This window comes from Lynx canadensis, chromosome B1, assembly GCF_007474595.2.
Source record: "Lynx canadensis isolate LIC74 chromosome B1, mLynCan4.pri.v2, whole genome shotgun sequence".
NCBI classification, from domain to species: Eukaryota; Metazoa; Chordata; class Mammalia; order Carnivora; family Felidae; genus Lynx; species Lynx canadensis.
In genome coordinates, this window is record NC_044306.2 from 68,712,214 (window position 1) to 68,739,129 (window position 26,916).

The following is a 26,916-nucleotide window of genomic DNA, read 5'->3' on the forward strand; positions in this document are numbered from 1 at the left end:
GATTTTTACCTTTTAAGTATAAGTGCCCTTCTGATAGACTGAAGCATTACTCAGACTTACCAAATAACACAACTCCTAGACATAACAATATTTTATGTACTCAGAAGTCTCAAATCATTAGCTACATTGTACCTTGAACGTAGTGGTCATGATCGTGAATAACAGTTTATGTTCTCTGAGGTCCTGTTTCTCATTATGCACACTGGGAATTAAAATATGTCCCACAGAAATTTTTATTGGAAAAGAAAGAGTTGAGAAGAGACCAATGCTCTGTAAATATATATGGATCATCATTATTTTTCACTGAATCTCAAGAAACACTGAATTCTGAATGTGGTTTGGTTTGTGATATTAGTATCTTTGAATCAACAGAAAGCTACCTAAAAGAATAGTTTTAGGTAGTTTTTATACTAACTAGGCTAAATCTCCTTGACCTTCTGAGGGCTTGCTCCTGCAGTAAGACCCAAAGGCCTTATTACACTTCAGTAATAAAAAGCATGCACGATTCATTAAGGATAGACACCAGGCTTTATGTTATATTTATTTATTTTCCAGCTTGTACAAACTGGATGTAGAAGCATAAACATAGTACATTTCTACCATCTTCAACAAAAATATAACCAATATGTACAATTATTGTATTAAAAATACAAAAGGGATACAGACTCCACCAATGTCTTTCTAAAAGACATACAGGTACAAGTAGTATCAAAAGTATGAGGAAATCACCAGTTAATTGTACATTCTGCACTTGACATCACAGAGCGAACTGAGATTAGCAGTCCTATGTTCTACAATTACTTAATGCTTAGATAACGTTTGTGCGACTTGTGGTAGAGCTAGGTTTCTGTCTATCTGCACATGAGGTCCACAGCCTATATAAGAAAACTGGCAAATAATGCCTATTACATGGAAAATTACAAATGCATAATTGACAATGTAATATATAAGCAAGTAGACAAATGCCATGATACAGAAGAGATTTATTAAATAAAGCACTGACATCGTTTTGATGCAGTGAAAAAACACTGCAATTTGACTTTTAAAATTTGAAGCTATTTACGTTTATCTACTGATCAATATGATCAGCTGAATTTAATGGAAAAAAAATCCAAGACCAGCAGTTCCTCACATTTGAGTACTACTCGGATTGGCAGCCTTCACTTTTCCGGAGTCTGTGCAAAAACAACACAAAAATAGAGTGGAGGGGTCATTTCAGTCACTATAGGGTTAATAGCAGCTGTGAGCAGGTGGTTGCTACACGTAGGCCTTCTCTATCTGCAGCGTCCATAAAGCCACTTCCAGGTTAGTCTTTGGTGACTAACCCACCTCGCAAAGGCTGGCATGTCTAATCAGGTTTTTGATCTTTTGTTCCTCTATCACGTTAAAGGCTTGTTTATTCCCTAATGCCAGTTCGGTACAGGGAGGCTGTCTCGAAAGAGCAGTATTAACAGCTGGCGTTAGCTCCAATATCCCAAGCTGCTTTCACTGCAATGCTATCCAGTTACAAACGTTTCTCTTTAAAAATGAAAAAAAAAAAAAATCCCTAAAACTAATTTAACAAAAATCAAAGAAACATAACTTAAAAAAACGGGGTTTGCCATCCGTCTCGATGGAGCAGGACACGCCCTCAAATGACACTGTCCTGCACTCCATAAGGCTCAGACACAGGACACAAGAGTCCTTTTTCCCTCCCCTGGCCATGTGCAAACAGTTTTACAGAAGAACCCCACCCACTGGGGAAGGAGTGGATGAGGTGTCTTGGTATCTAAGTAATTGGCTAACATCTTCTACTTCCAGGATAGGGCACTTCACGGGTGAGGCCAGAAGGACACAGGAAGACAGGGTCGCAAGCCAGGTCTTCCCTCTTCTTGGTGTGACCACACCCTGTCCGGCATATTTGGTTTTTTAGAAACCCAGGCTGGCAACCCTACTTAAAGGTTCAAAATAATACTGTGATCATCAAATGGATAGAACATTTACTCTCTGAACACAATCTTTAAATTCATTAAAAAAAAAAAAAAAAAAAAAAGACATTGTAAACAAGTGGACAAAGCACTGTACTCAAGAGGATTTCATTGTTTTTCTTTGTCTTCTTTGATGGGTTAAAGGCCCCAAGTAGTTCAATGGCTAGCTTTTCTCATTATCCCAATGAGACCAAGTGCTAGGACCGGATTGAAATCTAAAAGGAAGATTTAAAAAAATCCTTCCAGGCATTGAGAAGTGCAGCCAGAGTGAATCATCTTGTTGTGATGATCTTGGAATTGGGAATGATACTGTGTGATGTGGCAGGCAGCAACAGTGGGAGCTCGAAGATTGCTGCACTGTGCATTTCAAGCAACAAAGTCTGAAAAGTGCCAGGGCAATTTCTTCACAGTATTTCACATGCAAAGGGGAAAGGAAGAAGGGGAGAAGAAGCCCCATGCTGCTTTTAAGGCAGGGAAGGAGGCAAACTGGTCCACCATCCTCAGAATGCGAGTTCCACGGCTCCACTGCTAGGGACGTCTTCTTGTGCTCTCCTTTTAGGTGGCTAACTCTGGATCCAGAAAAGCCTGTGCCTCAAACAGCAGATACTTGTTCATCTTCTGCAAACACAATGAGGAAAAAAAAAGAAAGAAAGGAAAAAAAAAAAAAAAGTGAGCAGTCAAGTCATTTCTTTGCTAGAGAGAATACATTCACTGATAGGTTAAATAAAAATACCATAGCTATGTTTTTAGTATAGCTCACTTAAAATCTTTTCCCTTTTTTTCTAAGTAATGATTAATACTAAAGTTTTAAAAAAAGTACATATGATGCATATCTTTAAATATACACAGTAGAAGATATAAATATCGTATGCTTACTGATTGTAAAGTTAATAAATTAATTGAAAATTATGAAGCAGCATGGGACTTTAAATAATATATACGCACACATAAATCTAGAAGGATATGTAACAAAATGTTAATAATGGCTATCTGCAAGAGGTAGGACTAGAAGTGATTTTCATTTTTTGTCTTTTACTTTTTTTTTTTTTTTTTTTAATTTTTTTTTTCAACGTTTATTTATTTTGGGGACAGAGAGAGACAGAGCATGAACGGGGGAGGGGCAGAGAGAGAGGGAGACACAGAATCGGAAACAGGCTCCAGGCTCCGAGCCATCAGCCCAGAGCCCGATGCGGGGCTCGAACTCACGGACTGCGAGATCGTGACCTGGCTGAAGTCGGACGCTTAACCGACTGCGCCACCCAGGCGCCCCTCTTTTACTTTTTTTCCATTATGATTATTTGCATAATAAAACATGTTAAACAAGGGCAGAGGGTGATCTCCGTCACCCTCATTCCAGCATGGCCAGGTAGATTTATAGAAAGGCGGCAAAGAAGCTATAAGGTATGCTTCTTTTTCAGACTTTCATTCGGATCTCGTTAAAAGTCCAAATACATTTCCACAGAGAAACTTTGAGAATCAGTAAGAAATCTAGTCACTTTATTGCAAGTGTCCCCTCGGCAATCTTTGGTATTTCTAAACACGTTCAGGAACGAACAAACTCTGAACACAAAATGTTCCTTATGTAGGATATGGCTGAAGACGCAGCTGACCAAGGTGTTAAGAAAACAAATGCCCTCGAAAGCTCACAGGCAGAATAAGTGAACACACTAATGCTATGGTTTTAAGAATGCGTATATATACCATCCTCCTCGGTGGAAAACCCTTGAGACTGATAGGGGGCGAGGCGCGGGTCACACTCATTGGGCTTATGCCACTGCGGTTTGTTCACTGGCCTGCCGCTCGCTGGAGGCCCGTGTGGCTGCTGTGCAGGCGAAGGCCCAGCTGTGTCGGTGGGTCGGGCGACCATCCGAGATCTCTGAAGTGCCACGTTGTAGTCCGGAGGTTTCCTGGCCGGATGGGAATGTCCTTCTGGAAAGTCAGTGATGGGGATTCCAATGTAGCCTGGAGGGGTGGGCGGGGGCTCTCGATACCTGCCCTCCTTCCGCACTGTAGTGAAGACAATGTACCGGTTATTGCAAATTTTGTGGACGATTATTTCATGCCACAAATGTTTACGATAAATTATAAAACTGGGGCGCCTGGGTGGCTCAGTCGGTTAAGCAGCCGACTTCGGCTCAGGTCATGATCTCACGGTCCGTGAGTTTGAGCCCCGCGTCGGGCTCTGTGCTGACAGCTCAGAGCCTGGAGCCTGCTTCGGATTCTGTGTCTCCCTCTGTCTCTGACCCTCCCCCGTTCATGCTCTGTCTCTCTCTGTCTCAAAAATAATAAAACATTAAAAATTTTTTTTTTAATTATAAAACTAATTATTGAGACAGCAAACACCGTGCAATGACAAATGTGATTTATGTTGTGTGGGGGATATGGCAGGCGAGGAAATGGATGTTAACTGGGCCAAATATTCTCAATGGTTATCACCATGGTAAAATAACTGGTGAGAGACGTTACTAAACAGACTACTTCAGATCTTGCATTTAACTATAAAATAGTAATAAGGTTAATACTTAACCCTTGGGTTTATTGGAAAGTTTAAGCAAAGAGAAAACATAAAATCCTAGTATTATGCCTGGGAGATATTAGTAGTGCCTGCTAAAAGTTTCCTTCCTCCTTCTCCCCCTGCCCTAAGGACAAGGTAAGCCAGTCCATATTACCTGGGCATTTACCCTTGTCAGGCAGAAAATCAATCGTACATTACTTTCAGGTCTTGGACTTCACTTTGGAAAAGAGAATTAAATTTGGAAAAGTCGTGCAAAAATTGACACAAATTTTAAAACTATAAACTCTAAGGTATGTATTTCTTTTAAAGTCCTTTATTAACGTTCATGACCTAGAACATGAAATCTGTGAAGCCAAGTAGAATGAGAGTTTTATTTTCTGGAACTTCATAGATTCAGTTATTAGGAATGAAACTCATTCCTGTCTTTGCAATAAAAATTCTAAGTATTAGTTTGTTAAAAGAAAGTGCTTTAAAAATTGCAACCCAAGACAAGATATTAACTGTTATCCATCCATGACTATTTATATGGCAAAATAACAATTTCCCTATTAATAAATTCCGTTCTATATTTATAGAGTCTCTGACTCTGTATCCTGTAATTTATTCCTACACTTCAGTTAGGTAGATGTTGACTATGCCATAGAAAATACAACCTGATAGGAATGGGGGAACATGAGAGACTTCATAAGAGAAACAGCAGCAGCAAAGCAAAAACATCTTTCAAAGACTTATAAATTACTATCTAGGCACAGTTCTAAGTGCTTTCCATTGAGTTCCTTTAATCCCCACATCAACCGTATTGATAGAAATTATTAAGCTCGTTTCACAAAGGAAGAAGCAGATATAGGTTAGTACCTTGCCCATATGTCACAAAGTGAGTAAAGTGGCAAACAGGGATTCAACCCCCAATCCGCCAAATTCGTAGCCTATGCTCTTATGCTTTATGCTACTTCTCAGCACCCTCTTCCTTGTTCTACAGTGTGCAGCACATGATTTGTCTGCATAACAAAAGTGAATGGAAGATTTATATATGCAAAGTGTCAAGTTCTAAGTAGAATTCAAGGAACAAAATAGAACTTTTAAAACAGCTCCAAGGGGCGCCTGGGTGGCGCAGTCGGTTAAGCGTCCGACTTCAGCCAGGTCACGATCTCGAGGTCCGGGAGTTCGAGCCCCGCGTCAGGCTCTGGGCTGATGGCTCGGAGCCTGGAGCCTGTTTCCGATTCTGTGTCTCCCTCTCTCTCTGCCCCTCCCCCGTTCATGCTCTGTCTCTCTCTGTCCCAAAAATAAAAATAAAACAGCTCCAATTACGCAAAAAATTCTTCCTTTAGAAAGAATGGGCATCCTTCTGATACTTTTAGCCTAAAAGGTAAGAAAACATCCATAATGATAATCTGCTGATCTTGACTGCTAAAATGTACAGACTGTTTATTATGCTGGAATATATCCGTATGTACCTGACCACAGAACCTGGGCTCTTGACTAGTCTTATTTCAAAATCCTGAACATACCGCTAGTTTGGAAGCCCCCGACAACAACGGGTGGGTCAAGATGAGGAAAAGAACCATGAACACATTATTTTACTTTTGAAAGGTGAGATCTGACAAAGCTCTCTAATAAGCTTACCAATAAGTCCCTTTGTAGTACTCGACGTCACAGCTATGTGGGCCGGCGTAGGAACAGGTTTGGCTTCTTCTGTGGTCACAGAGGTGATGCTACTGCTTTCGGCTTCAATGGAAACATCTTTTCCACCCCTTCGCTTTATTGTGCCTGTGTCACCTTCCGAGTCTTCTCCCCAGTATCCTGTGGAAGATGCCCAGCTTGCCCGGGATTGGGCTTGTTCAAGACTCTCTCTACTTTGATTTTGCCTGCTGTACTTTGTGCTGTGATCAGAAAACATAAGTTGGTCCATATGGCTACTTGAGGCCCATAAACCTGCAGGATCCCCTGAATAATCAAAGTGAGTGTGCCCAAATGGAAGTGTTTCCCAGCTTCTCTGGTGCTGAATGGTCTGTATATTATCATGTGAGCCACTTGAGCACGATGTCCAGCTCCCACGGCCACTGTCGGCAGCATCGAGTGACGCACGATCCCCTTGGTCTTGGGAAAGTTCCTCTGTGCTTGGGGAAGAAATTACTGTAGCTGTAGCATACAAGCCTCGACTCTCAGACATTGGTGCATAGGACCTACGTGGTTGAAAATGAAAAGGGGAAAAAGTGCAAGATTGTTAATAAATCTATGATATAAAACCAAAATACGTTTTCTCCCCCCAGAAAGGTGGCTTTGTTTCATCACAGGAAGAGGATAAAAGCACCCCCGAGTTTCATTCTCCTGGCCGGTTCTGCCACATCCAGTTTGCTCACCTTGTCATCACCAATACAGAGGGAAAAGAACAACAACTTGCTTATATATAATAAAGGAACCCTTTCCTTAGAAGGTTAAAGGACGAGTCAACATAATCTGATTTCAGGGAGGCAGCGCACACACAGGATCTGGTACATCCTGAAACCAGCCTCTTCCTTTAGCACAGAGCAACTGTATTCCAAGAATAAAGCTACCTTGAAAAGCAGTGCATACAACAAAAATTGCACGGAACTTAATCTAGAAATTGTAAAAATTAGAACTGGGATGGGTGAGCATTTCTTGGGCATTAGGTAAAGTAACAGAAATCCACATCCAGAATAAAGGACTAATTTTTAAAGGATGGAAGAAGGAATGTAAAAGAACACTAAAGAAACGCTGCCCACCCTAAGCTGTACTGGTCTGGTTCAATCACAGTCCGCCTTTCCATCCTGCCCACACCGAGGTTTGTCTCCACAATGCTGACAGAATGCCTCTGGCGCCTCTCATCATGCAGCGAGACTGGCACTGAGTCAAAGGAAGAATTGCTGACAATACTGGATCGTGAAGAAATCTCACTGTGACCAGAATCTGAGAAATTATCCACAGTACCACTGGGAGCCAGAGTGTAGCCTGCATGGGAAATAACGACCATATTAATTAGACACCATAGGTTTACAACATAAAACTGAAGTCTACCAAATAGAAGCAAAACCAAAATGCAGGCCAAAGGTACCACCACTGAAGTGAGGGAAAAACCATTTTACTTGTGGAGACTTGGGTGACTGGTAAGGTAAACTTTTACTCAAATGAAATTTAACATGTTTCATGAAAGTTTAAAGAAGAAAAAAAGAAACACTGTTATGTGCACTAGGAAATTTTGCAGAAATCATGGCACTAGTTGATTATTCTTAGCTCCTTTAGGTATAAATACTACTACTATTAGTCTATATAAAAGAAACTAAGAAGAATAAGTATGATCAAGTTTAAAAGTGTTTTTTTAACTGCAAAGTCAGTAATCTTCAATGAAGTTTTTCATTTTTAGAACTTTATGGCAGAGAATATTCAGCTAGAAGTATCTGTCTTACCATTTCAAGTGGACATATAAGAATAATACCTGAAATACCTGAAGAAAATACCTTTGGGTTTTTGCCATTTGTTTTTCAGTATTAATATTATATTGGATGAATCGCAAAGAAGCCAATTGTTTTGAAGGATGTAATGTGCAAAATCTCCAGTTTCTCCCTAGACCATCACTATGTCTAAACAGATGTCCTGAAGGACCCTTAACTCTCCTTTGCTGCTAAAAATAATTTTGAAAGCCACAAAGAAAGAGGTGCTTGTCTTGATAATTTTTAATGAAAAAATTCAAATCTTCTTTCTCAGTACTCATTTTTTAAACAATATTACTATAGATCTCACATTACTTAAAATACTGGTTTTATATGATTATGTGTATGCGATGCAGATTTTTCAATGCCATTTACCTAATAAAAAAATTAAATCTAGACCACCTAAATGTTGCTAATTTACCTTCTATAAGTACTTCCCCATCCTTTCAGTAACTTGTTAATTCCTGATTTATTTTTTAAAGGTTGCACAGGTCTTGATGAGATTTAATGCATTCATCTATGAGAAGTCTTTTTTTAGAGGACACTGAAAGTTCTGAGGGACAAGATTTACAGCGTTCCCTGAAAAGTCCTCTCAAAAAAACACCTCTAGAAAAATAATCACTTGGGTGGAGCACTTGACGTTTAGAGGAATTCTCCCATTTTCCTTAACTAATAATGAGAAAATTCCTCTCTTTCCCACCCCTAGTCTTTGGTTCTGTAAACCCCACCTATCCCATAGGTCCGTGGAGCATTGTTATTCTTGTTACTGTTCTCACTTCCAAGAGAAGAGGAGGAACTGGTTAAGTCCAACTGCCCGGAGCCAAAAGATCTCAGCTGATTGTCACTGCCACCTAACAACAGGATGAGAAAAGAATTTAGATGTATCCATTTAACAAGGACAGGAGAGACTGATACGCACACAAAATGCATCCATGTCTGAAATATCTAAGAAGTAAAGCTGAAAAGGTATTTGTTATGTCAGTGAAATCTAACAATTTATTCATCTTTTTGGCCTTCCTCTAGAGAAAACTGTCTTAGCCATTTATTACTGGTTTATACCCATTCGGTTAAAGGGTAGAAAGAGAAAGGAACTTGGAGGGTTATTCAGCAAAAAATTACTATTATTTTAATATAAGAAAGCATCAACATAAAGAAGTGAGTTTGCCTAAAATTTAATCTCTTTGAAAATAAAATAGCAACAAAAAAAAGATAATCAAGACCCGTGTTAATACAATGAAAAAATAAATCAGGAAGATATTAGTTTTCTTATGTTTTTAAAGCTTTCTACTCTGCAGTTAACGTTATATAATTATATTTAGTTAGAACACCTTTTACTATAAAAATTATTTCCACACTTACAATCAATAAAAACCATATATATATGTTTTAAACGGCATTATGTAGTTTAACACTATTTACTATTAAGAAATACCAAAATTCTTCCAAATTTATAAACCAGGGGGGGTGGGGGGGGGAAATCCATTGGGCATTATATAGGACATCATTTTAAATGACCCGAACATCAAAAATGACGTGATATATAAATCTGGAATTTATTGCCGCTGAAATGTATAGATTGCTATAAAGGAAAACAGTAAGTAATTTAGTTCTACCTTTCCTTGGAGAACTCTGTGGAGAAGTGGGAGGAGAAGAAAGCTGGGAAGATGCGTTTGATATAGTGTCTTCTGCTTGTTTTTTATGACGCTCCAGACTTCCTTCTTCAGACAAAGAAAGAATTTTCTTTAAAGCTTGTGGAGAGTATATGCCTATAAAAGAAAGAAAGAAATATGTATTTTCATGAGTAAAAAGGAATCACATGAATAAAATCTTTTTGGATGATTTAATATTACATTTAGTTTCAACCTGCTTGTAATATCATCATGGTATAAACAGTAAGCTTACAGAAGGCACACAGTACCTGTAATGTGGTTTCTGACTGGTATCTGCTGGAGTGCTAGAAATAGACTGCTTTTGATATTTTACTTTAGATTCTAAATCTTAATCAACATTCATTCAACAATATGTTGACATCAGACAACAATGAAGAAAAAAAATGAACAATTTGAAAATATTAGAATTTAGGACAAAAGTGATCAGCTAAGAATATTTATTATTAGAATTCAAGGCTGAGTATTTTGGTGAACTCAAACAGGTATTTTGGTATTACTGGATGTGTTGGCTCAGGAGAAGTGGGAATGATGGGAGAAAACTAACGAGCCAAGAGCTAATCAGAGGTAGTAAGAAAAGTGAATAAAAACGTTCTAGGGAATTCCATGAAGTTAATATTCGATCAAATAAATAGATGCAAGAAAAGCAGAAGTAGACCCATGGAAGTGCCCTGTGTCACAGAAACCACAGGAGATGATTTCAGAAGGGAGTGATCTAGTGCCAAGCATAGGATCAAGAAGGATGAAGGTAGAAGAAAAAGGATTACATATCCCAATATAAGGTGATTTCTCCCCCAAGAAATATTTTTAGAAATGGGGGAGTCACATTAAAATAGTTTACAAAGCCTCTAGTATTCTTATGAGGCACTCTCAATTGCCTTATTTCTGAACGACAAAGAAATACTTGGAAATACCTGGAAATACCTGACACTGCCTCAGTCAATGCTAGTTTTAATGTTCTTAGACTTACCAGGATCCATTAAAAAGGAGGCGGTGAAATTTAACACAGATTTAAGCCTTCATTTCACCTCATGTAAACATCTGATCTTGTTTTAATACAGTTACTTAAAGACCACTTTTAAAGCAATATTTATGTATATACATGCTGATATACACAACATGCATGAAAATGTTAGCTACACTAAAGCTGTACAAATAAATAGTTGTGATTTGGGAAAAAATTCCAAGGCCAGCATTATGCAGAGATTAAAAAAGTGCTTTATATTCAGGCACACCTACACATTTGGCTAAAAAGTTATATTTAAGTAAAAGAAAGACTGATAAACTTCCATATAAGAAGGTCAGTGTAAAAGAGGAAATAGAAGTCAGGTTGCAGGGGCTTTAGGAAGATATGAATATTAATAAGATGACGGACAAAGAAACCTGTAATTCAGTTTGTGATAGGGAGAGTAATACAAATACAAATACAAATACAAATCAAAGGGGAAATGTCAAGGAAAGATATTCTTTTGTCACTCTTCCCCAAATTCAACAAATGGCATATATGCTGACCAGGAAGAAAGAGCCAAAGATAAAGTATACGAAGGACCTACTGGAAGACTCTTGCCCACCTCATAAGGACAGGGTGTCCCTGGGTAGGAATAGCTCAGTGACCAATACCCTATTTTATCTAAGTAAACTGTACCACAAGGGTTTTTTTTCCCCCCTTTTATTAACATTGTTTCCTTTCACATAAATGTACAAAAAAGAACCCATACATTTTATGAAATATAACTTTGTTGTACTATTTACATAAAGGGACAAAACTAATAGATATATACTAACACTCCCATTTCACACGCCCTCCCCTCCCAATAACAAATGAGCATGATTCAAGGAGACACTCTATAGAATAAACCGTAAACAGTTCCTTCCACTGGTAACAGTAAAATTTAACTTTCTGAACATTAATGTTTTACTAAGAGGTAACAATCAAACAGAGACTCAAGTAAATCAGAGGTATTCAAGATAAGGATTTTTTCCTAATCTGAAAAACATGACACCAAATAGTCTCAAAAGAGGGTATGATTTGAATCACCTACCAAAAGGTGGGAGATCCTTTACGGGTACTTTCTTTCGCGAGGGATAAAGGGACACAGCAGGAACCTGCAGTCCTTGGTTGATTTTATGTGGTGGCGGTGGCTGTTGGGGCTGTGGCTGGGCTTGTGCTTTCTGTTGCGACCCTGCCCTTGGAGCCACTGGGGAGGTCTCAGACTTGACCGGCTTTTTGTCACCAGGATTCTTAGGCACTGTTAATTGTTTGGTTTAAAAACAGAACAAGAAATTTCAGAAGTTAGTAGCTATATACAAGTTCAGAACTGCATAAGCATTTTCTACACTTTAGAACACGAAAATGTGTATCATGTCTTTTTCCTGTTATCCACATAAAGGGCAGAAATGGGGGTGGGAGGGAACCCTAGTTACAGAAAATAATATAGGCCTGACAGGACAAAGATATTTACTTTATGAAACTAGCTGTCGCAAATGATGATTATACTATTAAATACCACATTAAAAATAAAAGTAGAAAAATGTGGAGAGTTCAATATGCTGTATGTATATAAAAAGCAGAAATATATGATAAAATCTACAACAGGAAAATTATTAGGATTACTTTTCAAAATGGAGCTCAAAATTCCTTGACATGTATGAGCTTAGTTTTTATTTAATAAATGGTATTAACTGTAATCTTTTCACTCTTAAATTCTCTCCTATGGGTAAAATTATCTATGTTAGCCAATAGCAACCAATACAGCTTGAATATTAGACTGATTATATAATTCCATGGCATATAGAAGGCAATGTGAATAGGACAATTAAAAATGCTGTATGTATAACGTATTAACATTCAAAACAACTCAATGACACAGATGTACTTCCTCCATTTACACGTAAAGAAGCTAAGGATTAGGGAGCTCAAGTTAGTTGCCTAACGGGACGTTGCTATCTGGAGAAACAAACAGGATTTGAACTCAAACCAATCTGACTCCAGAGGACAAGCTCTTTGGTGTCCTGGGAAAAATCTAGTAACTTGAATCTTCTCAACTCATCTAACATTTAAATTCTATCAAGGGTATCTTCAAACCTGTCCATAAAAGACCCGAAAGTGTCCTAAATGGAAAATGCCTCAATCTTACACGAATGCAGATGCAAACAAGCATAAAACTGCCCCCATTTCTAGCCTGGTCAGATTTTTGAAGGCTGGGAAACGACACGTTAGGCTGCGTTTGGTACCGTGCAGCAGAACCACTGCTTCCTGTGCCAGGCCAACTTCCTGCCGGCGCTGTCAGGCTGAGGGTATAAAAGGCAGCAGGTGCACCTAGTCACAGACCCCTCTGACGAGGCAGGCCCTTCACCACTCTCGCCTCTCAGGTTGCCCATCACTTTGGAAGTGTCTTTGCGAGACAACAAAGACACAACGGAAACAGCCGTCCCCCTAAGTCTCTGTGGTCACCCTGCCCAAGCCAAGTGAGTTGGACGGGAGGCCTGGCCTAGGCCAGTACCGCATGGGATCAACGGCAGCATTTAAGGGAGGGGCTAGTATGTTGCCAGGATGCTACTGCCCCCTCGGTGCTAAGCCCCACTTGTCGCCGCCCATACCACTGCTCAGGAAACAAATCTGCATTTCAGATTCTGCAGCCGCTTTAAGGAAAAACTCACATGTGTTGGTTGCTGGCTCACACTGCAGTGATAAGGTCTGCAGACTCTCCTCATCCATTTCTAGCTCCAAATTGGACAGGTACTGCTTGACTTTTCGAGCCATTTGGGCATCTTCGTAAAGCTTTTTGGCATTGAGAAAGGAACTACGACGTACCCGCTTTTTATGACCACCTGTCTGAGCAACGTCTAGCACTGTTGCATTTGTACTACCCTGGCTGAGAGACCTGGAAGATGAAAAGGCAGATATGCAGCTCACTCTACCATGGGGTTCCTTTATCTATTTGAAACATGCCAAGACTTACACAAGTATTCTGCGTTCAAAAGATCACATGCCTCATTCTGGTAAGTAAACTGTTACAAGGAAATATAGACTAATATAGATTAAATTTTCTTAAGTTAAAAAAGAATCATACGTACATACATATATATATGTTTCTAGTCCAACTCGGAAATTCTGCTTTTCTCATCTATAGAGCATTCAAGGCAGTTCTTTCATAGAAGCCAGCAAATACTGATTATATATAGGAGCTCATGCAATACACAGTTAAAAATCATGGAGATTTCCATGAAATTTACTTCTCCTAAAGAGGATATTTTACATAAATTTCAATAAAATTAGCTACACTGTTCACAATCGTTTTCTTATTCCTTGAGTGAAAGAGTTTTTGAAGTAATATGGGTCAATCTGTTAATAAAATGATCATGCAAATGTAAACATATATATATATATAGAAACTAGCACATGAATTGTTAAGAATTATGTTTAAAAAGTATCGGTTTATAGAATGAAAACAGTAGTTAGTTGAGCTGTAAAAACTGTAGTTTTAACACCTTGGGGCACTTTTTACATTATATATATTTACTTAAATATCTGTGCAATAGTATTTAAATTGCACAGTTTTTCCTTTTAATGTTCTTCCTCCCGTAACCCCGCATTAGGCTTTCTCCATTTCCAAGTACACAAATCATATTAAAATAAAATCTTTTTGAAGACTGAGAAGTATGCCTGGCCTACAGTTCCCCAGAACAATCATCAACCACTTCACAGCTCTCATGGATCATGACCTCAAAAACAAAAGCCCCAACAGATTAAACGTGAAGTCAGCAAGAGGGTTAAGAGAAAATGCAAAGCATCAGAAAATACAGCAGGTAAGAAAACAATGCAATGAGCAGAATAAGAATTGTGTGTGGGTTTGCAAGGTCTCCACCACTTACCCCAAACTCCTCCATTTCTTCTTCCTGTAAGTGAGAGCCATGGAGATTGAAGCATGGGTGTAGAAAGAGAGACAGAAAGATCACAAGCTCAGAAAGAAAGGACTAGACTTTTGGATAAGCAGTACTAGAAGCTCACAAACATTAAACTGCATAATCACCTCACACACACAACTTTACCCACAATACTTTTCTGGCTCAAGAGACAGATACGGTTAATTTTTTTGTTCTAAGAACTCCTCTCCTTCACTGGATTAATCATTTTTGACTACACTGCCAACTAAATCCATTGCATGGATACTGAGCCCATATTGTTTGGGTTCTTTACATATTTTAGTTCATACTATCAGTTATGAGTTTTAAGCTCTACAAACCAGTGTTCTGACAAGTAAGGAATAGTTGTGCCTCGTATCAAATGAAAAATTTCTGCAGGACAAACTGTTTTTTACGGACAGTGAAAAGTGCACCTGAGGCCGAATAAGACATTTATTTCAAATTAGAGCTCAGGGGATTCTCGCCACAACCTAATAAAATTTCTGCCAAGCTACAAATGTAAATATTCAAAAATTTCTCATTTATTAGGAGACCTCTAAACCCAAACTTCTCTAAGCCTACACGTGTTACTGAAGAGGACACACTCACCGAGTCCTGAACATGAGGGCAGGGTCCATGTTAACTGAAGCCATTCGGCCAACATGACGAATTTCTTTTGCAATCATCCTTAGCTTCTCAAAATTGACTAGCCCATCAACTTTTGAGTCATTTCCTATAATTGGCAAAGAAGAAAAAGGGAATCCTATCACATTCATTTATCGTGTGCTTCCACAAGTGAAGACAGAAAATCTACTTTATACTTACCTTCATGAAGGAATGTGAGATCCTTCTTGATAACTGGGAATAGAGGGATTATGGGAGGCTGCAGGTTTTGACTGTTGAGGACATTGCGATATTTTGCCATGTTTCTGGAGGGATCAAACAAGTCCTGGAGATCTTGAAACAGCTTTTCGTATTTATTGGGAAGTTTTTCCCAGGTGGTTCGTAGTCTTGCCACTGGTGCCAAATTTAGGCCACTGAAAGGAAAAAAAGGAAATTAAATGACTCATTCTTACGAAACAAAGAAAGTAAAAATAGCATATTGTTTATAAACGTATAATACCTCTGTGTTTATGCTGTATATACATAGCAATTTATGGGATTCATAAGAAACTACTAATAATTCTGGATAATGAGAATTGAAGACAGAAGCAGGGTCAGGGCCAAGGGTTATTACCCTTCAGACCCTTCTAGTCTGTTTATTATGGACAAACAACTGGCATGTGAAGTATCATGAGGGTAGCATCTGTTTTGCAGCTCTGTTTCCATGCACAGAGAAGCGCTTGGCACATAGGAGGCTGGTGATAAAACAGACTGGCCAAGTATCCTACAGGAATAAAATAAAAGTCCTAACAGTAATGACAATATGATCAAACTCCTAGTGAGAGACAATGATTCATAATCACCGTGAATAGCAATATTGCTAATTGTTTCAGTTTGTAGTGTCTTCCGGCCTCAGTATAAGCACTTACACAGGAAGAAAATGAAAATGAACATTTAGTGGGCATCTGCCTTGTGCCGGCTGATAGAAGTCCACATACATAATATCATTGAATCTACTTGATCCTTCTTTGGGGCACTGTTCCTTTACGAGAAATAAACTGATGTCTAGAGAAATGAAAATAATTTGCCCTAAGTCGCAGAACTAAAAAAAGTAGTGAATATAGCTTTTCTGGGCTCTACATGTAGCTCACCAGAGACTTTAAATTAAGAATCTTTGGATTCCGAGAAAAGGACTTGTTCAATATGATTCAATCAAAAGCTACTACACTTATAGAAATTATACGGTGTTCCTGGACTGATGTGTATTTTTGATCTGCAAACTGAATTGAATCTTAGGACCTGTATGCTCGCTTACCTGATGATTGCAAACATTGAGTTAAAATTCTTGCATTCCCTGCAGTGTAGTGCTATCTTGATGAAATGCTTAATGATCTTCATCCTCTTCAGCTGGTTTGTCTCTCTCAGAATTTCAGATGCTACCCAAAATGTTTCTTGGTTAATTACTTCTTCAAATTTCTTCAGGTTGGCACAGCTGGTTTTTGATTTGAGTTTAAATAAATCATCTATGTATTCAGTAGGTTCAATGTTACGGAAAAGTTCAAAATTCCGCATAGAGAGCTGTGTGGCCACTTCAACAGTACTGAGCTGCAGGAGGGAAATTTGACTCTCCCTCAACAGCTCCTGAGCATCTTCATCTGAACAAAGAGTTTCTGTCTCCATGTTGTTTTTCAAGTAATACCTGTGAAAAACACACAATTCTAAGCCTAAGCAGCAGTCTCATGACATTACTTGAAAGAATGATGCTACTTTGTAGACAACATTTGCAAGAACAGACTGTGAGTGATGGAAGAATTCTCTTGTACAAGGACAGAGAATTCAGCTGCTGCCCCAGTCACCAGCTCATAGAATCACCTATCAGGAAGTCACTGATGGGAGCTAATAAATCACATGTCATTTCATTTGTACCAGTTGTCATGTATTTTTCTCCTGCCCTTCCCTGATTTCCAGATCATTTTATGTATTTTTGCTAAAAGTGACAGAAAATAGCTCAATTTAAAATTTCAGTTTAAATAAGAAAACAGGCTCTAAGGAAGGCAGAAGAGATCAGACACAGGTCATCACCCTGTTTTCCTAGAGAGAGTCTGTAACTATTAATAGGTAAACGTGATCCAATTTGAACCAACTTATTCAAATACCAAAGAAACCTATAAGATATTCCCTTCTATCTGATACTATGAGTACAATAATGCCAAAATAGATTTTTTTTATGTTTATTTATTTGGGGGGGGGAGCAAGGGGCAGAGAGAGAGAGGGAGACACAGAACCTGAAGCAGGCTCCAGGCTCTGAGCTGTCAGCAAAGAGTCTAATGCAGGGCTCGAACTAATGAACACGAGATCATGACCTGAGCTGAAGTCGGACGCTTAACCTACTGAGCCACCCAGGCGCCCTGATCTTTAACTTTTAAATATCTGGTTTTCACAAAAACCCTACAAGTAAGTGGGGCAGGTATTATTCTTGTCGGATGAGGAAACAGAGGCTCCCAAATATTAATGAGTAGTTACTATCAGTGACAGAGACGAGAACTCATTATTACTCCTTTCTCTTTGTAAACAACTTGTTGAAAATTGAATCCAGATGTTTGCCCTGTGGGGTTGTTTTTTTGGTTTAGTAGACAGATGTTTTCCTAAGCCAAATTCCATAAAGACAGAAGCAGAATGAGCCCAGTGGGAGTCTTGCCAAACTGGCCTTTTGCATCTTTCACCAAAGCGACCATGACGGAAAACACATACCTTGAGGCCTTCACATCCACAGATTGAACATTCCCAGTTTTGATTACTCATGAAGCCCATGACATGTATTCATATATAATTTTCTTGACTGTGAGCCATGAATCTGCACCTCAATGGAGATTTGTAGAACTCCATCATGGTTACAGATATAGCAATGTGCCTTCAAATGATAATGAGAAAAACTGATCTCCTAAAACAACACTAACTGCTGGTGTCAGGGTTGGAAATAAAGTAAAAGTGAAGAAGAGTAATAAAGTTGTAGTTGATAGCAAGAAAAAGGAAGTTTTGAATGAATTAAATCAGATTTATACTATGGAAAATTCAAGTACAAAAAGAACACTCCATCCAGCAAGAAAAAAAGAAAAAATGTGATTTATGAAACTCCTTAATATTCAGTGAGTGCAGAATCTAGTCTTTAAATTAGAGCCAAAAGGTAACTGCTTTTTCAACTTTCACCAATTTGTGGTTTGAGGACACACATTACATATTATCAAGGGAAATTCAGGAGACTGACAAAATCAGGTACAATGTTACCCTGTGATAGAAGCACTTATGCAGCAGGAGACCAAGCTCTGAAGCAACCAAAAGTTTGTTCTAGAGCGAGGTATTTTTCACAGTGTAGCACACAATAAAAGGCAGCATTAGCCAGCCACATGGTCATTGATATCTCCATCTAAACAATTGCAGCTCCTAGAAAAGTTGAGTAGGCAGGAGCAATTGACAACAGAATATGATTTAAAAACATGTTTGTGAATGTACACATCCAGGAAAGAGAATCAGTGTTAGCTCTGTGACTTCACCAGCCTGGTGTCCTACAGCCAGTGTAAGAAGTGACTGCTTGTGCCCTGACAGCCAATACAATATTCAGGTCACAGTGCCCTCCTTTTCAAAAGGGTCTTAAGAGATCCTTGTGAGGGTCAGCAGTCTACTGGGTACATTTCCTTTGATTCACCAATTCTTGGAGAACGGGGTAAGTCTCTCTCGTTTGCAGGGGTACTTACTCATTTTAAAAACCCTTTGAAAGTGTTCATCTCTTAGACTTTGGTGTGGGTTTGAAGAGGGGTTAAAGAAATCCAATAGGACAGATATATTGTATACCTTCCACTCAGCTGAATTCTATCAGCAAGTTTGGAAAGCTGATCTGGGAGTCTTCTTTGTTTGATTACACCCTCAGGTGTGACAGAGACCTCACACAGCGAATACTGATCCGGGGTGGCAGTCACAGCAAACTCCCTGATGGCCTGAATGACTACTTCCTTCGCTGTGGTGTCCTTACTGATCATGATGTATCGGCTTTGCTGATCAGCTTTAAAAACCCTTAACACTTGATCTGGCAAGTCTGGGGGAAAGAAAAGCCATATGTAAGTGGAAAGGATTTTAGCATATGGTAATACAATTAAGTGAAGTAATCAGGAAAACCTCCCTAGAAAAGATAAATGCTAAACTTGCATCTCTCCCTCGTTACAATCCTTCTTCAAAGATTCTAGAAGTCAACATACTGATCTGCTGCATGAACATATTTTTCCCCACAGACACCTGAATGATCCACAAATACAAACATCAGTACACAGCAGCAGCACATAAAATTCTCAGGTTGGTAGCAAAAAAGGGAAAAATTTAAATCTAAAGTTCATCTTTATTATATTGAAAATCCCATTAAGCTAATCTAATATATTCCTCTTACTCTATTTATTTAACATGACCTAGTAATAACCGGCATGGTATGTGTCATTATTATGAAAGAGAAAACACGTTCAGAGATTAATTTGCCCAGGATCCTATCAAATTAGTCTGAAGAATAAGAAAAAACTGATTCCAGTGGTTTGAAATTTAAGGCTCATTCTGACTTGGAGCATTTGACACAATCCACGCCAAACCAAGAACATACAGCATTACTATATGTTAGAAGAAAACAGATTACTACAAGAAAACAAAAGCAGCACAGGCAATGCTCACCAGGAGTAGTACTGAAGTCTAAAATGCGATGATGTGACTGCAATAAATCGGGATTACTGGAGGACAAGGTTCCACTGACGGGCAATGCCGTTGGGATGTGCTTGGTCTGCCTTAATCCTACTATGCTGTCATCCTGAGACTGACCAATCCCAATATCACTGAACAAAGAGAAAAATTAGAGAATAAATGATCCACAAGTAAAAAGTTATAACTCATCAATATATAATAGACACAGACCATAAATAAAACATATTTGTATAAGACAGCTCATTTAAAGGTACCATTAATAAATTTGGTTGAAAATTCAGTAGCAACTACTGCTTAAGTGTATCTAACTCAACTTATTTTGCTGTTTCTTAAGCATATGTCCCTCTAAAACCTATGCCTCTTTCAGTAGACAAAGAATAATAGTACTCTCTCAGTATTTTCAAGAAAAGATAAGCTCTAGTTACTCCTGGAAATAGATTTAAGAATAAGCACATTAAAAAGAGTGTATTTAGTCTCACTCGACTGGTGATTTATGTATCAGAATGATAAATTATTTTATAATCTGATCTTTAAGAACTGAAGAAACGGAGTAAACCGGAGGAGAAAAATCCAAACTGTCCTAATTTCATTCTCCGGTGTTTCAGAGAAATAAATGAGATCACTATGTAGTCAAATGTAAAGAAACCCTGACACCGGGATTGTTGCTTAATTATACAAAGCATAAAAAAGCAGGGGTCCATGGTAATATTTCTTAGCATCAAAGAAGAGGCAAAGGAAATTAATGACTCATTTTTTATTTTTAGTTCTCTACTCAAAATTTCTAGTTAGACATTTAAATTCCCAGAGAAATACTCCTTATTACTGATAGCTACAAACTCATTTACCTTTATAAAACGTGTTACTGTGGACAATTCTTAAAAACATGATTTAATAACATTTAAAAATTTCTAGACTTGAAGGGCACACTATTTCCAAAAAAGACTTTAAAATTAAAATAATAAACATGGACACATACAAAACAACTAGATCATCAGCAAATGGTTATAGTTCTAATTTCTAGAAATTAGAAATGAAGAGAAAGAAAACTCTTTGGTTGGGTGTCCAAGGTGACATAAATAAAATTAAGACATTTAGCATCAGTTAGGTTCTCAGACATTAGAGCCTGATCATAATACCTACTATCTTTAATGGCTATGATAATTAAAAAAAAATATATAATAGCATTCTTTATTTTGTGGGGGGGATGGAAATTATAAAGTTAAAGAAACAAGGATAAGATATTTCTTTTAAAGTCGCCAAAAACTAAAGACGATTTTAGTGTAAATTCTTCCAAATTCATAGGTAAGTCCGTGACAAAATCCAATTTCCATTTAAACACATATAGGCATGCACATAAAGATGAGAAATATTAATGTTCTGTGAAACATTAAAACTTTCACATTAGTAGAATTTCATTTCTCAACCACATAAAACCATCTTTACTGCCAAAAGTATCAGATTATAATCCATGACATAAGACAACTATTATGGGCTCGGGCCAAAGATACAGAGCCAACTGGGTCACGGTGGCCACAAATGGCTAAAAACACTAGAGCTGCCTTCTTAAGAAATGTTTCTCAGCAACATTTTAACACCTAAAATGAAGATCTAATAACTCTTGCCTATATATCTGTTATCCACAGACATGAGGATACTCTCTTGGATTGGAACTACTTTATAGTTAAGACTTAATTCAGAAAAGTCCCTCTCTGAGCATATCTATTGTTCGACCTCTCCAACTCTTCTCATGGTTACTGAAACTGTTTTTTAGCCTTTGTTGATTTTATAGTCTATTGACTTATTCTCTCTTTTCTCAGTATTCATCACTCTTTCTCTACTTACCTGACAACCAGATCTGACTCCTATAATCCTCTTGCCTCACCCTTTTCTTCTCACCCTATTCACATCCCTCTCCCATACCTATCCTTGCCAGTTTGCCACCATCCAGCATCATAACTTCTGTAATACTGACAGTGTTAGGGGTGGGGAGGGAGGGACACGGCATATCTAGAAAATCTGCCTGATTGGCTAGTTTAATGGCCTTGTTAAAAAAAAAAAAAAAATCTTTGTAAAAATCTTTGATTTCTAGGAGAGCAAAATTTAAGTAGTAACTAGTATTAAGTCTATCATACCATATAATAGATCCTACAGTTTACTGAGCCTACTTTAAAAAAAACAATTTTTTTTAATGTTTATTTTTGAGAAAGAGGGAGAAAGAGACACAGCACAAGTGGGGGAGGGGCAGAGAGAGAGGGAGATGCAGAATCTGAAGCAGGCTCCAGGCTCGGAGCTGTCAGCCCAGAGCCTGACGCAGGGCTTGAACTTGTGAACCACGAGATCATGACCTGAGCCGAAGTCAGACACTTAACCAACTGAGCCACCCAGGTGCCCCAAGCCTGCTTTTTTTTTTTTTTTTTTTTTTTAAATTTTTTTTTTTTTTTCAACATTTATTTATTTTTGGGACAGAGAGAGACAGAGCATGAACAGGGGAGGGGCAGAGAGAGAGGGAGACACAGAATCGGAAACAGGCTCCAGGCTCTGAGCCATCAGCCCAGAGCCCGACGCGGGGCTCGAACTCACGGACCGCGAGATCGTGACCTGGCTGAAGTCGGACGCTTAACCGACTGCGCCACCCAGGCGCCCGCAAGCCTGCTTTTAAATATATTTTTTTCATTTCAGTTGCATTATATACATGAATTATTTCAAATAATTTTTACAATAAAATACTTAAAATGAGACATACATTTCCTTTTAGGTTTACTTATTTCAAGAGAGACAGAGACAGTGCAAGTGGGAGAGGGGCAGAGACAGAGGGAGAGAGAGAGAATCCCAAGCAGGCTTCACTCTAGCTCGACTTGGGGCTTGAATTCACAAAACTGTGAGCTCATGACCTGAGCCAAAACCAAGAGTCAGACACCAGCTTACATTTTCTTAAATACAAATTAAGATGTTTCCTCAGTGTTTAAAAATCAACATATCTTATTATCTTCTTTTCCCTTCTCTAGCTTTTGAATATCTTTTTAAATACATATACAACAAAATTATACATAATATTCTCATACTGTGTTCCTTGCCAATGTCTTGTAGTGTGGATGGCTTATATCCCAGTTCTTCCATGTCACATTTCTATTAATACTTGCCAGGGTCATGCTGACTTTTGACTTTTTTTTAAGGTTCATGGTCCAATATGACTGTCAGATTGTGTTGTTGTTGTTGTTATTGTGCTGCTAATAATTCTACATTTAAGTAATTCTTTTTGCCCATTTTATATTAAAATTTTTATCAAGAATGGTCATTTTAAAATTCAATTTCTATTTTCTGTAATGCTAACAGGCCTAATCCATCATTTATTTAAAAATTACTCAATATAAACATGCTCTCAAGTCTATAAATAAATCATCATACTCATTGCTTATCCTTAGGACTCTATTGTAGAAGTCTTTTTAAACTGATACAAAACCACTAGTTATTATATTCAGTGGGGACAACACAAGTTTGACTCTCCCATCAATACTATATTTGGACCATATCTCTCCAATCTGTAGATAAAAATTTTTATCTGAAATGGAATTTAAGAAATGTTTGATGTAGTTCTGAATATCTACTGTTCCTCTAGAAGAGCCATTCAATTATCAAAGAAAGAAAATACCTACATGTTTTGCAACTTATCTATCATTGTAGCTTGAGGAATATGTAATAAATGCATTTGGTACATCAATGTTATTTAACATTAAAAAAAAAAAACTTTGGCTAATGGTAATTGAATTTTATAAAAGATCTCTAGACTAAGAAGGAGCTAAAATGAAGAAATAACCAAGCAAACAGGCAAACAAGACTAAAAAAGTGTGACACCTATAACTTTGTCTAGTCTGAGCTCCTGGAATAAATAAGCAGCCAAGAAGAGATTCAACAATATACCTGACATTCTGACTGTCCAGGCAACTGGAAGGAAGGAAAGGAGTTCTGTGCTTGGTTCGTGATATCTTGGAAACAGTTAAATAAATGAAAACAGAGAGGAAAAAAGAAAATGGCAAGGGTGAATAGTAGCAACCAAAAGAAGCAATGATTTGGTTGACAAAGGGCAGACAGTGATGGTAGACAAGATATCCAGAAACAAAGAAATGTAGCAAAAACAACTCCAAACCATGGGTGAAACATGAGCAAACACACATGCTTATTTTTTTTTTTAAGTACAAATGATTAAAAAAAAAAAATGAGGAGATGCTAAACTATCTCTAATAAAGCTTGGGTTGGGCAAGTAAGTGGCAAACATATGAGATTAAAATCATTACTAATATTGCTTCTAAGACAGGTCAGCCATAAAACCTGAGAACATGCGTAAACATCAATTATATCACTACCTTTGCATATCATTTTAACACAATAAAATAACACACAGAAAATTCATACACTTACTTATATGGTTTCTGTGGCAAGATACTGATCCGAGTCTTGTCAAGTATCTTTTTTAGCTTGTTTCTTCCTCCAACAGTGTTAGCTTTACTTTTTTTATTTACTTTTTCAAGTCCTATCACCTGTTCTACATCTACAGCGAGATCTGGAATGGAGTAGCGACTGGCCTTTTTGATGTCTCCAATTTTAGGAAGGTGAGGGGCACCATTTCTTTTCTCTTCTGACAATCTTGTTAGCAGTTCTTTGAATACTAAAATGGAAATAAACACCATAAAACACCCATTATAATAAATCCAAACAATTCAAAGGAAATTGTAGGACTCAGGAACAGGTGACAAGTGTATACTTCAACTATCAAAACTGTAATCCCATGGAAAAATACTACTCCAATGAATGACCACAAGAATCTTCTTTGTTGTGTTGCTCTGTCACTTCCATTCACACTAAGTTAAATACACTCTTTAAAGCTTTAGGTATTTAAAAATAATAGGTATTTAAACATTTATCAATAAAAATAATCTTTATGGTCCTCAAGTTAGATTTTTAGATCTACATACATGCTTACATAATTATCTGTATCTATGCATTTTACTGTAAATATTTTGATTCTTATATTTGAAATATTACTTATAAAAATGACTTTTTTCATGATTAAGACATAAATGTGGGGGGGGAAAAAAGACCAAAAGTAGACAGATTAAAGTATGCAAAAATACTTACCAAATAAATTGGTTTTCACAGTGATTGATAAATGTGTGTTATTTCTGAGAATTTCCATGGCTTTTGACAGCTGAATATTTTCAAAGTTTTGCCCATTTACTTCTAATATCTAAAAAATAAAATTATGAAATTCATTTCAGTATCCCAACTGATTGAAGAAAAAAAGCACCAATAATCACTCTTCAGTTTGGATTTAGAAATATACCTGATCCCCTCGTTTCAAGCCTGCTTCGGTTGCTTTGCTACCTGAATCTACACTGTCAACAAAGATTCCAAATCCCTTCTCTGAGCCACCAAGTAAGATAAAAGGCAAAGGAGCTTCTCGGGATGGTTTTGTTAATGTCATCAATCTTCTTTTTGCTTTAGCCGCACATGCAATATTTAACAGCCTTAGATGTCCGCCCATTTTCTATAAAAGTTCAGAAAGAGTGGTTTCAAAAATAGGCTGAGTTAAATGAACTTAAAATTGATGACTTTTTTTTCATCAAAAATATTACCTCTCTTTCCAGGTTATTTTCAAATTCTTCTAGAAATCGAGTCATCGCAGGATCTCCTTCAAAGTCATTGAAGTGATTATTCACCCACAATAATACTACCCGTGTAACCTGAAAAATCAATGGTTTTAGCAGGTTTTCTTCTTTTTAGTGCTAAAAATCTGCAATTAAAGTCATTTCAAAAAAGATGCTGAACAATTTACTTAATAACAATGGACAAAATAAATAACAAAAACCCTCACAGCAAGGATTTTATTCATAAGAAAATGACCTTCTGAAATTATGTATATTTATGAGTATAGACTTTTTGTTGTTTTACTAAGAAGGATTTTGAATCTGTGAAAGATAGTAATTAACTTCTTCTATCTTGTTTACTCTCAAAATATATTTGAAACAGGTCATAATAAAAACAAAGCTATAATAAAACCAAAATAAATTAATATAAGACAAAAGAAGACAGAAACTAAAAAATAACAGTAGAGGGCAGAAGAGACAAAAGGAATGAATAATATTAAGCCTAGAAAGATCTATAAGGGAAAAAGTTATAAAAAGGAAGGAGCTAGCTGGAAGTTATTGGGAATTACATCTTACTTGCTAACATTAAGATTCAGGAGGCTTTTAACACTGCCAATTCTTCAGGAAAAATGAGTAGACTTTTCTTAAACTGCACATGTGTTTTCACAGAGCCCTACACCTCCTTTATACAGACCAACACACACACACACAGACACACACACACACACGCATGCACACACAGTTACAAACTATTTGTGATGTACCCAGCAAGAGGATTGTGACATTCATTAGACTATAAGTTCCATATGCACAACTTTATCTGTTATGTTCTCAGGACATCCTTAAGACTTATTACAAGTCTTAGCATAAAGTGAATTCTCAACAAAATCTTACTAAATGGAGTATAACTGAAACTTTATAAAAGTACTTGTTTTATTTATGAGTTTTATTCTAAATTTTAAATAACATACATTTTCCACAGATTTTTTTCTCGAACATCTTAACCTCTAATCAAACCATCTCCCCTTTTAATCAAAGTGAGAAAATTAAGCACATTATTCTAGCAGTAGAGAAACAAAGGTGATGGTATATAGTTAATTTTTAACTACAGTTAAATACTGTTTATAGTTAGTATACACTCAGGAGTCAAGCCTTGATATTTATATTAATTTTTGGTCATTTACGATCACTATTGTCCATTTTTCAAATTTTGGAAACCCTGATCACATCTCCCTTGAAACCATATCTAACACCAAGCTTTTAATAAAATTAAAATTCTGCAGCTGAGAAGCCAAGTTAAAAGTCTTAGTAGCCTATTACAGGTTAGAAAACTAAGATTCAGGGGCATCTGGGTGGCTCAGTTGGTTAAGGATCCGACTTCGGCTCAGGTCATGATCTCACAGTTCGTGAGTTTGAGCCCTACGTTGGGCTCTC

General features: G+C 37.5%; 1 protein-coding gene across 11 annotated transcripts in view; it reads right to left on the bottom strand.

The window, feature by feature from the left end:
• Nucleotides 1-528: 528 nt before the first annotated feature.
• RAPGEF2 (Rap guanine nucleotide exchange factor 2) overlaps nt 529-26,916 on the bottom strand; it is a 247,027-nt gene continuing 220,639 nt past the window's right edge. For 5 of the 11 annotated variants that reach the window (XM_030312814.1, XM_030312813.1, XM_030312820.1 and 2 more), the window contains 18 exons: nt 25,471-25,578; nt 25,179-25,382; nt 24,974-25,082; nt 24,257-24,503; nt 19,814-19,971; nt 18,956-19,196; nt 16,422-16,805; nt 15,329-15,540; nt 15,113-15,236; nt 14,474-14,497; nt 13,259-13,482; nt 11,641-11,847; nt 9,545-9,697; nt 8,660-8,782; nt 7,227-7,452; nt 6,106-6,665; nt 3,669-3,974; nt 529-2,585 (listed from right to left, as the gene is read on the bottom strand). In XM_030312814.1, coding sequence (XP_030168674.1) covers nt 2,560-2,585; nt 3,669-3,974; nt 6,106-6,665; nt 7,227-7,452; nt 8,660-8,782; nt 9,545-9,697; nt 11,641-11,847; nt 13,259-13,482; nt 14,474-14,497; nt 15,113-15,236; nt 15,329-15,540; nt 16,422-16,805; nt 18,956-19,196; nt 19,814-19,971; nt 24,257-24,503; nt 24,974-25,082; nt 25,179-25,382; nt 25,471-25,578 — 3,636 coding nt within the window. In that variant the 3' untranslated portion in view covers nt 529-2,559. The remainder of the gene's footprint in view (nt 2,586-3,668; nt 3,975-6,105; nt 6,666-7,226; nt 7,453-8,659; nt 8,783-9,544; nt 9,698-11,640; nt 11,848-13,258; nt 13,483-14,473; nt 14,498-15,112; nt 15,237-15,328; nt 15,541-16,421; nt 16,806-18,955; nt 19,197-19,813; nt 19,972-24,256; nt 24,504-24,973; nt 25,083-25,178; nt 25,383-25,470; nt 25,579-26,916) is intronic. The other 6 variants (XM_030312818.1, XM_030312817.1, XM_030312824.2 and 3 more) reach the window with 3 other exon arrangements.